The 14,891-nt window shown below is 30.1% G+C and overlaps 4 protein-coding genes across 8 annotated transcripts in view; 3 read left to right on the forward strand and 1 right to left on the reverse strand.

Annotated features, from left to right (window-relative positions):
- trc (Serine/threonine-protein kinase tricornered) overlaps positions 1–300 on the forward strand; it is a 32,052-nt gene extending 31,752 nt beyond the window's left edge. Inside the window, exon 10 of the transcript XR_012832300.1 lies at positions 108–300. The gene's annotated coding sequence lies outside the window, so the exon portion shown is untranslated. The remainder of the gene's footprint in view (positions 1–107) is intronic.
- Positions 5–9,845, reverse strand: LOC124493088 (uncharacterized). Of its 2 annotated transcripts, XM_075732306.1 has the most exons (4): positions 9,649–9,845; positions 1,478–1,615; positions 366–1,421; positions 5–238 (listed from the first exon to the last, which is right to left on the reverse strand). In XM_075732306.1, exons 3-4 carry the CDS (start codon positions 1,231–1,233, stop codon positions 228–230), a joined length of 879 nt encoding a protein of 292 aa, XP_075588421.1. In that variant the 5' UTR covers positions 1,234–1,421; positions 1,478–1,615; positions 9,649–9,845; the 3' UTR covers positions 5–227. The 2 variants fall into 2 exon arrangements, with proteins under 2 accessions (XP_075588421.1, XP_075588417.1); XM_075732302.1 differs by lacking the exons at positions 1,478–1,615; positions 9,649–9,845 and having other exon boundaries at positions 328–1,416.
- LOC124492660 (uncharacterized) lies at positions 5,255–7,089 on the forward strand. Its single transcript, XM_047055619.2, has 2 exons — positions 5,255–5,580; positions 5,641–7,089. Exons 1-2 carry the CDS (start codon positions 5,411–5,413, stop codon positions 6,629–6,631), a joined length of 1,161 nt encoding a protein of 386 aa, XP_046911575.2. The 5' UTR covers positions 5,255–5,410; the 3' UTR covers positions 6,632–7,089.
- Positions 9,797–14,778, forward strand: LOC124492659 (N-acetyllactosaminide beta-1,3-N-acetylglucosaminyltransferase 2-like). Of its 4 annotated transcripts, XM_075732288.1 has the most exons (6): positions 9,797–9,904; positions 10,022–10,701; positions 10,845–11,032; positions 12,596–13,131; positions 13,201–13,483; positions 13,548–14,778. In XM_075732288.1, exons 4-6 carry the CDS (start codon positions 12,784–12,786, stop codon positions 14,597–14,599), a joined length of 1,683 nt encoding a protein of 560 aa, XP_075588403.1. In that variant the 5' UTR covers positions 9,797–9,904; positions 10,022–10,701; positions 10,845–11,032; positions 12,596–12,783; the 3' UTR covers positions 14,600–14,778. The 4 variants fall into 4 exon arrangements, with proteins under 4 accessions (XP_075588403.1, XP_075588394.1, XP_075588398.1 ...); XM_075732279.1 differs by having other exon boundaries at positions 10,022–11,032; XM_075732283.1 differs by having other exon boundaries at positions 9,798–9,904; positions 9,956–11,032.
- The last annotated feature ends 113 nt before the right edge of the window (positions 14,779–14,891 follow it).

The following is a 14,891-nucleotide window of genomic DNA, read 5'->3' on the forward strand; positions in this document are numbered from 1 at the left end:
ATTAGAAAAAAATGAATTTTATTTGAATTCAAGTTTACAAAAGCCCACGATAGATGGCGTATAAGTAATTTTTATTTTATTTCATTTTTTTTAAATTCAAATTCTAGATATTGGATTATCCTAAAATTTTTGCAATGACAAAACCATGTCCTACAGCTCGTAAATAACGACGCCATGAATTGAAATCCATTGCCAATGTTTTGGGTTTGGAATTAGCAGCACCACCACTAGGCCCGATCTGAATGGAATATAAAAAAAGAGTGTTTGAAATAAATAAAAATAATAATTATTACAATGAAATCAATTTTTTGTTGTTGTTGTACATACGAGACTGAAATGGAGTCCCGTATTTGTTATCATCGTACCCACTGAGGTGGATGTCTTATCAACAGCATTCACACTTAATCCAGTAAATGCACCGATCGGACGAACCATATATCGCAATGGACTGATGCCATATGCCATCGAATTGGCAGTCTTTGGAATTGCTATTTCCATTTGATTTAATGACAGCTCGTTGATTGTTGTTGATACTGATGATTCTTCTATTTTGGTTGAATTTTGAAATAATTCATCATCTTCTTTTCTTGAATTTGGTGAAGCAATATCTGGTAGATGAAATGGTTCAGGAATCAAAAGAACAACTTTAGGTTCTTTATCTTGATCATTATTATTGTTGATTTCATTATGTAGTCGAAAAACAATTGGAAAAGCACCACTTCGACCAGTTGTAGTTGCAGCAGCAGCTGATGAAGACGCTGCCTCATCAATTGATGATGGTTTAAGGATTTGCATTCCTTGTAACATTGATTTGAATCTTTTCATTACATAATTTCTGGTTGAAATGATCATCACATTCCAAATGGTAGAAATTATACTCTCTGCAGGATCAGCTTTAGCTGTATGGATGTAATAAGCATTAAATCGTTCCATTATGTTCGAATCGGTCAAGTTAGGGTTTTTGACCACCAGAAGCATCAAGTTGTTTAAATTATCATTTGATCGAGGAGTGACTTGCTGCAATTGCATCAGTACGGAATCAGTATCTGTTACATTTGTAACTTGTTCGGCTATTTTATAGATTTTTTTGATAGTGCCATTGCTCATTTGAATCGGAACATCTGAAGAGTAATCAATTGTTTGAGTTTCAGAATAACCAATGGACATCGATGATGCCAAATTGGCGAATAAAATAATTGCGAAAATAGTAATGATTGAAGACATGTTGATCATTCAAACACTTGCACGATAATGAATATGTCAATATTTTTACCATTTTAAATGTTTCAATAAGGGTCCTAAGGGTTGACCTTGGTTTTTTTTCATCAAAATTCGTGAAAAAAACCATTTTTTAATTGTCCTCGTTAATAGGCTGAAATCTATGGCCTTGAGCTAAAAAACGATTGACGATGAGGAACATTCTTCAAGTGATTTGTGTATTTCATTATATTCGATGACCTTTAATTTTCAATTTTACCTTAGGTTGACATTATAGAAATGCAATACGTTTGAAATGCAAATGTGTGCATGTGATTATGATGAATACATTTAAGCTTATCATTGTATCTGTTCATTTGGCTCTATTGTCATTGATTTTCAAACATAATTCTATTCACTGTATATCACCAAATTACTTTCAGGTTTAAAAAAAGGAAAAATTCAAGCTACACACATTGTTATAGTGAATATGATTATAATCGTTTCAATCGTAGAAAAAAAAAATTTTATCACTTGGCCAATCAAAATTTGTATATTTTGCTTATTTGTAAAGATTTTAGTCTTTTCGTTTTTCTAGAACGCAATAACTTTTTTTTAGTCAAGTCAGGTGAGTAAATCACACATTCAGAATTGAATTCAAATTAATAAAACAAAAAATGCACAGTAATCGTCTATCCATTTTGAATGAGTAAAAAACCCATTCGATTGATTTTCAATCAAGGTTTTTTTTCTTGTTAATTTCCATGAATTGTAAGTGTTTGAAATGAATGAATGAATTTTCTGTTTATGCTTAAGTATGGATGACGATGATGTTGAAATTAATTCTGTTTCTTATTCACATGATTTCATGATATTCAATATATTACAAGCCAATATTCGCATTAATCATTCACGTTCGTTCAATTAGTACAAATTGTCAAGATTGAATTTTAAGAAATATTTTTTTTCGATAATTAAACCCAACAACCTTTTTCGTGGTATGAAATCTATTTAAAAATTTTTTGTTTTTGACAATAAATTAGATTGATCTCTCTAGTCGACTAGCTGACATGGATATTGTATATCCTGTCATCATTTAGTGATGAAATAATAATAAGAGCACCACCCAAAACAAAGTTGATTGACTTTATTTGAATGAATGGAATTATCACTTTCTAAACAAATTTGAGGATATTCTAGTGAAAAAAAATTATGAACACACAGCATTTACATAGAAATTCTTGATATTTTTTTTTTACTGTGGGAAATCCATATTCTCGTTTGTTAATATATTTTCCTTTTTTTATATTTTGTCACTTGTGCTTACGTATTAATTGTATGAGTTAATCATTTATTGTTACTCATCATAGCAATCATTGTCATAATCAAATGATGATTGACGTACATATACAGAGAAATCGAATTCAAAAAAAAAAATTGCCTAAAAAACAATATAAATGACCAGATTTCGATTGGATTTCCTCAGTTTTTCTGTTTATTCAATTTTTTTCTGTTGTATTCAATGAAAATTATGAATAATTATTCTAGTATCATCAGATTTCTCATTGGTTTCATATCCATTGTGATATTGATTGGTACAATATCACCGATTGTTGATTCACAAAGTAAATGATATTTTTCTAATTAAACTGTAATCTGATTATTTGATTTTTTTTCTATTGATCAGGAAAGGGTGGTCGCCGAGGATCGTGTGGAATGAACGCTTTTTGGAATGAATGTGCAACTGCCTGTCCAGAAAATTGTTACAATTATGGTCGACCTCGTCCATGTACATTGAATTGTCTACAAAGATGTTCTTGTAGGAGTGGATTCGTTTTCGAATCATCATCATCATCATCACGATGTATACCGATTGGTCATTGTCGAGGTCGTGGTCAAAGTGGAAGAAGATGGAATAGAAATTTTCAAAGAAATTGGAGATATAACAACAACAATTATTACTATGGATAAACGAATTGGATTAACAGATTTTTTTTATGGTATATAATCTTTCAAAGTAATCGTATTTTTAAAAAAAATGATTCATTAAGTTTTTTAATTTTCTAGTTCACATTTTGTCGTTTATCATTATCCGACAGTGAACAAAAAAAAAAACTGTTTCACATATATACTAAATTTATAACTGTCTTTCTTAAACGTTTGGTTCTAATATAGCAGTACAGGGACAAATAAATCGGCCAAGGACAATGGATAATAAATAAACAATGTCTGTTTGTTTGACAAACAAAATTTCAATTTTTTTTCCATTATTATCAATCATATACGACGATTGAATTGAATGAAAATTAAAATTTGAAAATGAGATTTTTTTCCATTTCATTTGTAATTTGAACAACCACAATATGATTATACATACGATAATCAAACACAAATGTTTTTCTTTTCTTTTTTTTGTTTTGTTTTGAATGACATGATTGATTTTTTTTCTATAAGAATTATAATTAGCACTTTTTTTTGTTAATTTGCATATTTTTTTCCATTGAATCCTTTCAATCATCATCATAATAATGATGTTTTTCAGTTGCATAACGCTATGCTGACAAACGAACCGATGATTACGACAAGAAAAAAAAATCCAGATGAATGAATCCACTTGTTATCATTTTGATTGTTATGATGATTTTAAAAATCTGAATATCGAATATGTATGAATATATGAGCAATTCTTGTGCCAAGAATTTTTTTTTTTGCCGACAAAAGGCAATTTTCACGCCAAAACAACCACAATTAATTTCAATGTCAACGGTATTTATATGTGAATAAGAATTGTAATATTCACCACCATTTGAATGACGTAAAATTCAATGTGAATATGATGTGAATGAAACTAAATTTAGAAACGACAATCAAATATTTGATAAAGAACAAGGTAAAGAAGAACACTGTTTTTGGAAATCTATTCAAGTTATAGTTGACAGTTGAACTCAAATTATTTGCAATATTTTTCTCTTTATTTTCTTAAATTTGTCATCACCATATCCAAATATTCAAAAAATCAATTCGCCGGTGAACCTTTTTGGAATTTTTTCAGGTCTATTCAGTTCCATAATGGATGATTATCATGATCATGTTGTTCAAATTCTTATATTCAAATTAAAAATGATAAATAAATTCATATTGCGTCATTGCCATCATCATCATCATTCATTTTATTTCAGTAGTTGACTCGGTTAGTTTTGCTTACTGGTTGGGTTTTGTATCCACGCCAACGCCATTTAGAATTTGTTTCGGTTTTGTTTAGTTGTGTGTGTGTGTGAGTGTGTTTTTTCCATTGTTGCTATACCATCATATTCAAATGGACAAAGAAAATTGAATGCAAGTCGAATCGAAAAAAAAACATAAATTACATCAACATAGACACCCAGGTATATATAATACAAATAAAAAACAAAACAAAACAAAAAAAAAAGAAAAAACCAACAACAACCATCGAATTCTGATAATGAACCAACACATGGACAACAACAACAACAACAACAAAAGCAGCAATAATTCCTAATGAAAAATTCCTTATTACGAATATTTCTTTCATATATACAGCAATGGTTAATAATGAACGTTGTCGTCATTGCTTTTAAGCCATTAAGTTCGGCATCATCTCGTGTATTTTCCATAGCCATCAATTTTTTCATGTATTACACATTTTTCCGTAAAGGTTAATCCACACATAAACATACAGGAATATGATAATGATCATTATTCATCATTCACACACACACACACACACACACACACACATCACAAACCCAAACACAATCAACCAACCGACTGAATCGAACGTACGAATGAACGAACCGACCAACACTGGAAAAACAAAATGAATTGTAATAATTGTCTATTAATAGAATGACAGCACTTTGAATAAATGCATCACAAAAAAAATTATTAGAATTTTCGTTTTACTGTCAGCCAATATTATTATTGTGATTGCCATATCTTCACCGATTTATAGTAAATGTGAATTGCTTTTATTTTCTGACTCAAGTGGTTGTACATCAACATTGACTACATTTTTGTTCAAATTTTTTCTTTTTATTTGTTGTTCATCTATATCAGCTACTGGATGTTTTTTTTTGTTTCTCTACAAAACACTCAAAAAAATTTTGCCAGATTCTAATTTGATTGTCAACGAATAACTTCATCATCATTTTTTTTCATTTTATCATTAAATTCATTTTTTTTCATCAAGTGAATGACTTCGAAAATGTATTGGCGTGACAGATTTTCTCGACCATTGTCAACATCGCCTTCGATAACACCAAATGAATTATTGGAAATTCTATTGGCCCATACATATGGCTATTATGTTTTACCAGCTGAACCGTATGATGAAGTTTATCCAAACATTTATCTAGGTGACAGGTAATTATTTTAAAATGTTTTAAACCAATATCTATCTCAAAACTAATTAATATTTTTCAGTACTACTGCATTATGCATACATCTACTAAGACGATTGGGAATCACACACGTTTTAAATGCAGCATGGGGTCGTCAACGAAATCTTGGCCTTGTTAATACATCGTCTTCATTCTATCGAAATGCACAAATTGAATTCATGGGCATCGAAGCTCTAGACATGTCAGCATTTCCACTTTATCAACATTTTTATTCGGCAACCGATTTTATTGAAAGTGCACTCAAACAATCTAATGGAAAAATTCTTGTCCATTGTGGTGAAGGTATATCAAGATCTTCAACACTTGTGATTGCATACTTGATGATTAAAAAAGGAATGAACGTGAGCGATGCTATCCGTACGGTTGTTAAACATCGAAATATTTTACCCAATCAAGGATTTTTATTGCAGCTATGTCAACTGAATGATGAATTGTTTAAAACACAATCAACCAAAAATTTTGATCAACCAAAAATTGAACAACAACAACAACAACAACCAAGCCCAATGGAATTAAAACCACCATTAAACGATGAATTAAAATACACTAGTAGCGGAAGCAGTCGTTCACCAACGCCTAGTTCAGGATTATCTACACCTAATTTTGGTCCATCTTCTAGTAGTCGATCACCAACACCAAGTACTGGATTTTTTATGTCACCACCACCTAGTTATAATCGACCTAGTCGATCATCAACACCTAATCCTACATATACATCGGTATCTGATTATGCGAACAAATATACCGACAATAATAATGTTTATTACAATTACTCAAACGCTATTCGACCGATTGAGAATCGAATATTAATGCAAAGAAGAATGGATTTTCGTCGTGCACAAAGTGTTGAACGTCCAAATTATGTTACAAGAGGTTCAAGCTATATGAATAAAATTTCATGTAAATCTCCATTATCACGTAGTCACTATAATCTTCCCAATGCTAGCACTAACCATACATCATTGATGACTACTTATCTTACTAATCGACCGCTTCCAACATTATCTCGGTGAATTTAAAAATTTCATAAAACATGAAGAATTTTCTCATTGTTAATTCAATCACCATATATACAATCAATCATTTGAATCTTCGTCATTACCGCCACCAACATCGTCATTGATAATGCAATAAGCACGTATCAACATTCGCGTAATGAGGATTATCATCTAAAATCATCAAAACTCTTATTTTTTGTGTGATTTCGTGGCCAAAAAAAAAAAATATTAATAACCACACATATAATATACAAACAAGAAAAATTTAGCCAAACAAAAAAATGTATTTTTGCAACAAATACACCGCAGAACGAGATAATATCTCTCGACAACATTGAAAAAAATGTAAATTTTTTTTGAATAAGGTATTTGATGATATACAAGAATGAATTCAGCTTTATCATCATCATCATTTTGATTGTATCAATACAATAAAACAAGAAAAATAAAAAAAAAACTTGCATCTGTCTTAATTCATCATCATTTTTATTCTATTACAGATTCAGAAACAGGGCCTAATTATATTTTCATAATAATAATCAGTCTATCGTGACCAAATTGAACGATTCGTATCACTAGATTGTTAAATAATTTTTTTTTATGATCAATGAATACTTTAGATACATTTTTATACACGGATATTTGACTGAATGAATTGTATAGTTGTCATTTTATAACCGGCAGATATATGAATATGAATAATAATAAAAAATTGACAAGCAGAAAAAATGATAATAATAATCATTTCCATCATGTTATACATAACGGCTTGCTGTCACACTTTCATTTTTTTCAGTCTCATCATTTCTATTTATGGATTTAAAATTTGCATTAACAGACTAAAGATGAGCTGCAAAAAAAAATAAATAAATAATGATTCAAACAAGTGATTTTGAAGTTTTTTTTCAATCGTATGTTTCTGTAATTGGTTACGATGATGATGACTAGAAAAAATAATCAGACAGAAATTGTGTGTTCTGAAAACAACTTTTGATCTTATCAATAAATCAGTTTCAAACAACCAAAACAATTGTGATTATATTAGATCCAGGATTTTCATAGATTAACAATGATGGTCATCATATGTTCATGTTCATATATATATATTATGTTTATTTTCAATGATAATAATAGTTGCTATATTTATAATAAAAATTACTATCAATATGATAATGATTGAGATCCGATTTTTCTTTTCGGACAAAAAAATTGATCATCATCCTGTTTATGACCTATTATTGACCGGATAAATTTTCATTTCATTTTCTGGATCATTAATCGCAATTAATTACATTTTGTATTTTTTTTTGTTCATTTCTGTTTTAATATTATATTAACATTTATTAATCCACTAATTAATGTCATTAAAATGTGTGTTGCAACAACCACAACAATAACAATAAAATATGACATGATATGATATTACAATGACGACATTTTTTTTTGTTCTTTGTTCCTGATAATGAATATTAAAAATTATTTTTTCTCTCTAATCTTTTGATAATAATCCATTCATAGAACAAAATTGCATTGATAGAAGGAAACAATAAAAAAAACATGATGTTGCAGATGCTGATCATGATGATGATGATGATGATGATGAAGATCCTTGAATGACAATTAAGGCTAGAACCCATACACAAGAATGATTCACATGATTTTTTTCCCCTTTTTTGTAGAATTTGAAAGAAATTGTATTGAATGACCATCAGTCATTTTCATAATCATCATCATCATCAGCCTCGAAAATCATCATCCACATCATTTGCACATATATGAATATAAATTGTTCTTTTCTCAATTCTTTTTTTTAAATTTTCTACAGGCTTATTATGTTCACAATTTTTTGTTGTTGTTGTTGTTGTTGAAAAATAAAATCTCATATATATGGCCAAACATATACCGATTCTTTGTAAAATGAATGCAAAATTTTTCATTTTCACATGAAAATGTCATTAAAATTTCCCCATTTTTTTACATTTTGAATTTAGATGTTTTCTTTATATTTCATTTTTCCATCCATATAATCGATAAGAAATCAATCAAATTTTCATTTTTAATGATACTGGTTCTTTTTCACATGCATGCATGCACACACTCCCTCTCTCTTGTTTGTCTCTTTTGATAATTCGAACTTTTCAACGCGATTGATCATAGCACCTTTCAATATTCACTTCCTGAATTGAACATTGTCATCGTTGTTGTTGTTGTTGTTGTTATTGTAGATGAAATTGAAAAAAAAGTAAAAGTAAGTATAATCATCGTAATCATCGACGACACTATAATCATCATTCGAATCATCATCATCATCATCATCATTCACATAGAACTTGTCTTGATATTCATCTATCGGTGAGTACAATTGATTGTCGTTACAATCATCATCATCATCATCATCATCATCCATAATTTGTCTGTATGGCCATAGATTAATCCACTGATCAATCAAGTATAGAATAAGTAAGTACACACACACACACGAACACAAATTTCAAAAAAAAACATCAAAGTTATCGAAGCAAAGCAAAACAAGATCTTCAAAAAAAAAAAAATTTTCTTGTCTTGGATTTCATGATCCTTCCTATTATGTATCTGTGTGCATATATGATGATGATGGCTATAGATTGTTGTTAAAAGCACGCGTTTCGATAGTCAACAAACAACAACGATTGAAGAGAATGAATTCATAGCGTTGATAAAGAAGACGAAGAAGAAGAAGAAGAAGTCGAAGTCGAAGTCGAAGACGAACATATAAAAAAGATAAGGTAGAGTCAAGCCACATGTATATGAATAGAAAGTGATGATGACCATACACACACACTATCGTTTGCATTTGTTTATTGTTGAGTGTATGTGAACAAACACACACAGACACAAACATTGATTGGAATGCCATGTTTTTTTGTTTGTTGCCGAATGTAACAAGACTAGATTACCTTCACCTGTTGTAGCTTGATAAAGTTTTCCCTCTCATTCATATAGCATCCACATTGTGCATCCATGCATGTATGTGTTGGTTGGTTGGTTTTTACCTGTTTGTTGATGTTGTTCTAGTAGTTGATGCCGAACATTGAAATTAAAAAAAAAACTTTCTTCTTTCATGTGGAATTTTTTCTCTTGTTTCTGTTCAATTGATTATCATTTGTTTTTTTTTTTTTTTTTTTTGAAATGCATCCAAAGATGAATTCATTCTGTTTGAATCCTTTTTTTGTTTCGACTAAATTACAATGACAACCACGTGCCATAAATATAGTTGATATATTTGAACATCCTCATCATTGATATCTGGTTTGTATTCAAATGAAATTTATCATTGCAATAATTACTTTTAAAATTTAGGATAATTATTATTATTATTATTGTCATTGACATCATCATCATTTTTTAATTATGTATCGCTGACAGATGAGTGATTTACTATTTTGGGATCATCATCATCATCATCATCATCATCATCGTTCGATTTTATATGTCAACGAAAATCTTATCACTGAAATTTATTTATGGCTTTAACATTCAATATATACATCACATCACATAGTCAGTGTGCTTCGTCAATTTTATAAAAACAAAAAAAAAAAAAAAAAAACGACGAAACAAAACAAATCTACAACAACAACATAAAGAGCTCATTTTATTCATATGATGGGAAAAAAAATAAATGTTTTTCAAGTTCCAAAAATGGCTTCAAAATAAAATTTTGTTTCTCAAATCCATGACACTGTACATAACACAATCATATATCGAACAATTTGATTTGTTAACTTGTTGACACTAAATGCAACAATTTTCTCTTGAAAAAAAAATCATCCAATCAAATTGTTTCATGTTCAAACATCCTCATATACACTACCGGATACATTTAATTGGTTCTAAACCGAAAATAAATATAAAATGCAGTGATCAAGAAGAGAAAAAAAAATCTGATCCATATCTAGTTCATGAATTCTACACAACAATGCACCACCAAACACATCATCATCATCATCAACGACAAACATATTGATTTTCTTGCTGATATGATTTCGAATTCAAATCCTGATATCAAATCATATCGTATCTCATCAAATATTTCTTGTGTGCATGTGTGTGTGTGTGTGTTTTTTTTTTTTTCCTTTTATTTCCACCAACCACATCACATGCAATGGAAACATAAAAGATGTGTCAGTATCTGTATTGTGTGATCGCCTGTGTGTAATAAAGTGTGTGATAAAACTGTGTAATAAAGTGTGTGTGTGTGTGTGTGTGTGTTTGGAAAAGCCGAATTATTACCATTTTGTTTCGGTTTGAGCCATTGACTTTTTTTTATAACATTTGTTATTTCAACCATGGATTGATTGCAAATATTTCCTTTGTATAATCATCGTATGATCAACCAAAAAAAAAAACAATCATAGTACAACTGTAACGACACCGGTAAGTTGCTATTGTGATTTGCTAATCTAAAAAAAATAAAAGTGTCCATGCAACTTTATTTATACCACGCTTTTAATCGTAAATGGACAATAATTTTCATTTTTGATTGACCTAAATTCAATTTGAACATTGTGAACAAAACAACAACAACAACAACAACAACATTGATGTGAACGTAACAGTTTGAAATGGCTATTTGATTTGCTTCTTTATGGTAAAATCGATCCATTTTTCCTACATATTTATTTACTTGTTTATCGGTTTATAAAAAACAAGATTATAAGTTGTTTCTCACCACCACCACCACCACCGCTATCGTCATTATCATCATAATCGATTGATAATTGCAGTTATGATTGTAATTGTAATATGATTTCCTATTATGATAACGATTCCTTTTTTATTCATTAAAATCATTGGAACGGCAAAAGAAATATTCTCATTGATGGAAAAATGAAAAAGTTCTTTAAAACATTTACAATGAATCATTTTACACTTGATTTTGGCTTTGCTCGAATCGATTGACATTCACGGGTGATTTATTTTTTTACGACACATCATTTTAATTGTATTTTACTGTCCACTATTGGTTTTAATCGACAAATATTTGCTTTTTATTTCTTCCAAAAAGCAAATTTAAGCTCTGCTGTTGTTCACAGTAAGATGAGATAATTGCCGTAGGTGAAAAAAAGATGAAGCTACGCAACAACAAAAAAAAAACACTTTGTACATGATCATCATCAACAATACCCGGTTCAGATGATGATGATCGAAACATAGAATTCAAGTTCACTGAACCGACCGATGGTATAATGATGATGCTGATGATGATGAAAATTATCAAGTGCAATCATCGACGATTATCTTTGGTCATCATATCATATTATCATATTTTTGTCATGATATACATAAACCTAAACCTATCCCATATTCAGGTACTTTTTTTTATATATAACAACTAGCCATTCAAACAAGATCAATTTGATCTATAACATGATGACACATCGATCACAATGTTCAATGTTTGAGTTGATCAGCCAAATCAGGATGTTTTCGAATGATTCATATTGCTTCCGAGTTTGATATCGTTTGGCGTTAACCACGCATTTTTTTTTGTTTGTTGGATATGTACTTGTTTTGTATGTGGTGTGTATATTTTTTATTTTATTTTTTCTGCATACAAATTTTCAAAAAACACATAGGATACATGTTACAAAAAAACATGACATATGTTGATCAATAATTAATTGGATTTTTTTATTTTTTCGAACGAACAACTCCCATTTTGACCCGTCACTTTATTCAATCATGATGATGATGATGATGACGATTGTATTATTTTGTTATATTTATCATGGTTGTCCCTAATTATTGTTATATTTTATGCATTTTGATTCGAATCTATCATTATATTGGTATTCATTGTTTTTTTGTCAATTGAGAAAAAAAATGAAACTCTGAACTGGATCAAAATCATCAGTTTATTTATAATCGAAATTTGATTATTTTGTTTTATTTAACTAATGATTACATTTTTTTTTGTCTACAATTTCATTTCTACAGAATTTTGTCCATACATCAATTGGTTTTTTTCTCTCATCCCGGTCTCTGAATATATATTTTTTTTCTGGCTGTGATATCCGTCCACCTTTTTCATTATTATTCTCTTTCGAAATATTTTCAATCTTTTCGCTTTCGTATTCGATCTGGTCAATGTTCGCTTGTTTATTAACAACAACAACAACAACAAAATGGCTACATATCAACTGTTGCCCACCTCTTCATCATCATCATCATCAACATCATCATTACATTCACATCAATCTCAAGCTCCTGTACAGCAACGAAAAGCCTTATCGTTTACGATATTGATCTTGATGGTGGCCACGGCTACATTAATCACGATAATCCGTTTCACAGTCAATCCAAATCTAAATGGCCAAACATTTGTACAACCAACAAATGCTTTCGCCATTTATCGAGCTCAAATGTTGGCTGTCAAACAACAGCAGCAACAACAACAACAGGATAACCACCAAAAACGTCCATCATTGGAATATTCGACCTCTGACCGGCAGCCTGATAGACCTGGAAAACAAGTTTGTTCTGCCATAATTTTAATAAGATTTAATATCTAAGTGATGAATTTAATTAATTTCATTTTATAGATACCAACTGGCTCTCAAATCGATGGCCATAAATTCAATACTGTTCTATCTAGGGATAATCCTACATCGATTCAGGTAGTCAATCTGGACAAAAACATCAATATGAAATCTGAACACGTGAATGAAAAAACGAAACCAATGCCATTACAATCATCATTTCTCAATTCTAATAATGCCAACATTATCCCTTCATCATCATTGGTTCAAGATTTAAAATTAAATTCAAATCCAATTCAACCATACTCAGTATCGCCATCTAGTAAAAGTGTTACTAGTCTTATGGGTAATTTTTTCGATTTTTTTTTTGTTTGACATATTATAATTTGAAATTATAATTTTTAAAATAGCTGATCAACGTTTCGAGAAAGATTATCGCGATGATCCAGTAACCATGAGTACCACAGGTTTAAATCTGAAAAAATCTCGGCCAAAACCTAAAGCCATTTTTGATCGAAATGATTTAGCAGAAACAGAACGAATGAGCATCGATAAAGAAGATGGCTGTGGTGAAGAAAATGGAGCTTATGCAGATCTACTTGTTCTGGTCAATTCTGCAGTATTCAATTTCGATGCTCGATCAGCGATCCGAGAAACTTGGGGAAAATTTGCCGTTGAACGTGGAGCATATTTTTACTTTCTTCTTGGATCTACAGAAGAGCAACAAATTCAAGAATTAGTTGAAGCAGAAGATTTTAAATATGGCGACATACTTCAAGGAGCTTTTTATGATGATTATTATAATTTAACATTGAAAACGATCACCATGATGCGATGGGTTTCACAAAAATGTTCAAAAATTCGTTACGTATTGAAAGTGGATGATGATATGATGATGAATATGCAGCATGCATGTGATTTTACTGAAATCAATCCCAATTTTCATAAAGTTATCATTGGAAAGTTGGCCAAAAAATGGAAACCACATCGATACAAATCATCAAAATGGTACGTGCCATATGAAGCATATAATCAGACATATTTTCCCAATTTCGTAACGGGACCAGCTTATTTCTTTACCGGTGATGCTGCAAAACCATTGTATGAAACAAGTGTAAACAAAACAATTCCATTTTATTTGGAAGATGTTTATATGACCGGAATTGTTGCTGAAACGGCTGGTATAAAACGTTACAATCATGCAATGATGCGTAATGTTCATCTTAAATTGGATAGCTGTACTTATCCAAAAATTATGACAAGTCATAAACATAAACCGAATGAAATTCGTGAATTATGGAAATCATTGTATAGTGGACAGAAATGTATCAAAACCAATACGGTTACACGTACAACACCTAAATCAAAGATTATCATTACCAATAATACCAACATTGGTAGTAAATCCGATCCTTCATCATCATTAGTGGCCAAAAATCCATCGAAATCATCATCAACCTAAGAAGCTTCTTGTAATTTAGTCATTCTTTTTTGCTATTTTTTTTTCATTCGAATATGAAAGAAAAAATTATTTATTGATTCTTTTTTCATTAACATTTTTTTTCATACATTCTCTACCATGATATGTTTCTGTATGTGTAAATATAATTATAATTAAATAAAATTTTCATAATAAATAAATTGATGATTCTATTTTTACGTAAATGTACGTATCAAACACTTGTTGCATGCATGCATATACCATCGATTGGCGCTCATTTTGATATCCAACACATTTTGTTGCGCTTGCGTTG

The sequence above is a fragment of the Dermatophagoides farinae genome, chromosome 1, assembly GCF_024713945.1.
Source record: "Dermatophagoides farinae isolate YC_2012a chromosome 1, ASM2471394v1, whole genome shotgun sequence".
Taxonomy (NCBI): Eukaryota; Metazoa; Arthropoda; class Arachnida; order Sarcoptiformes; family Pyroglyphidae; genus Dermatophagoides; species Dermatophagoides farinae.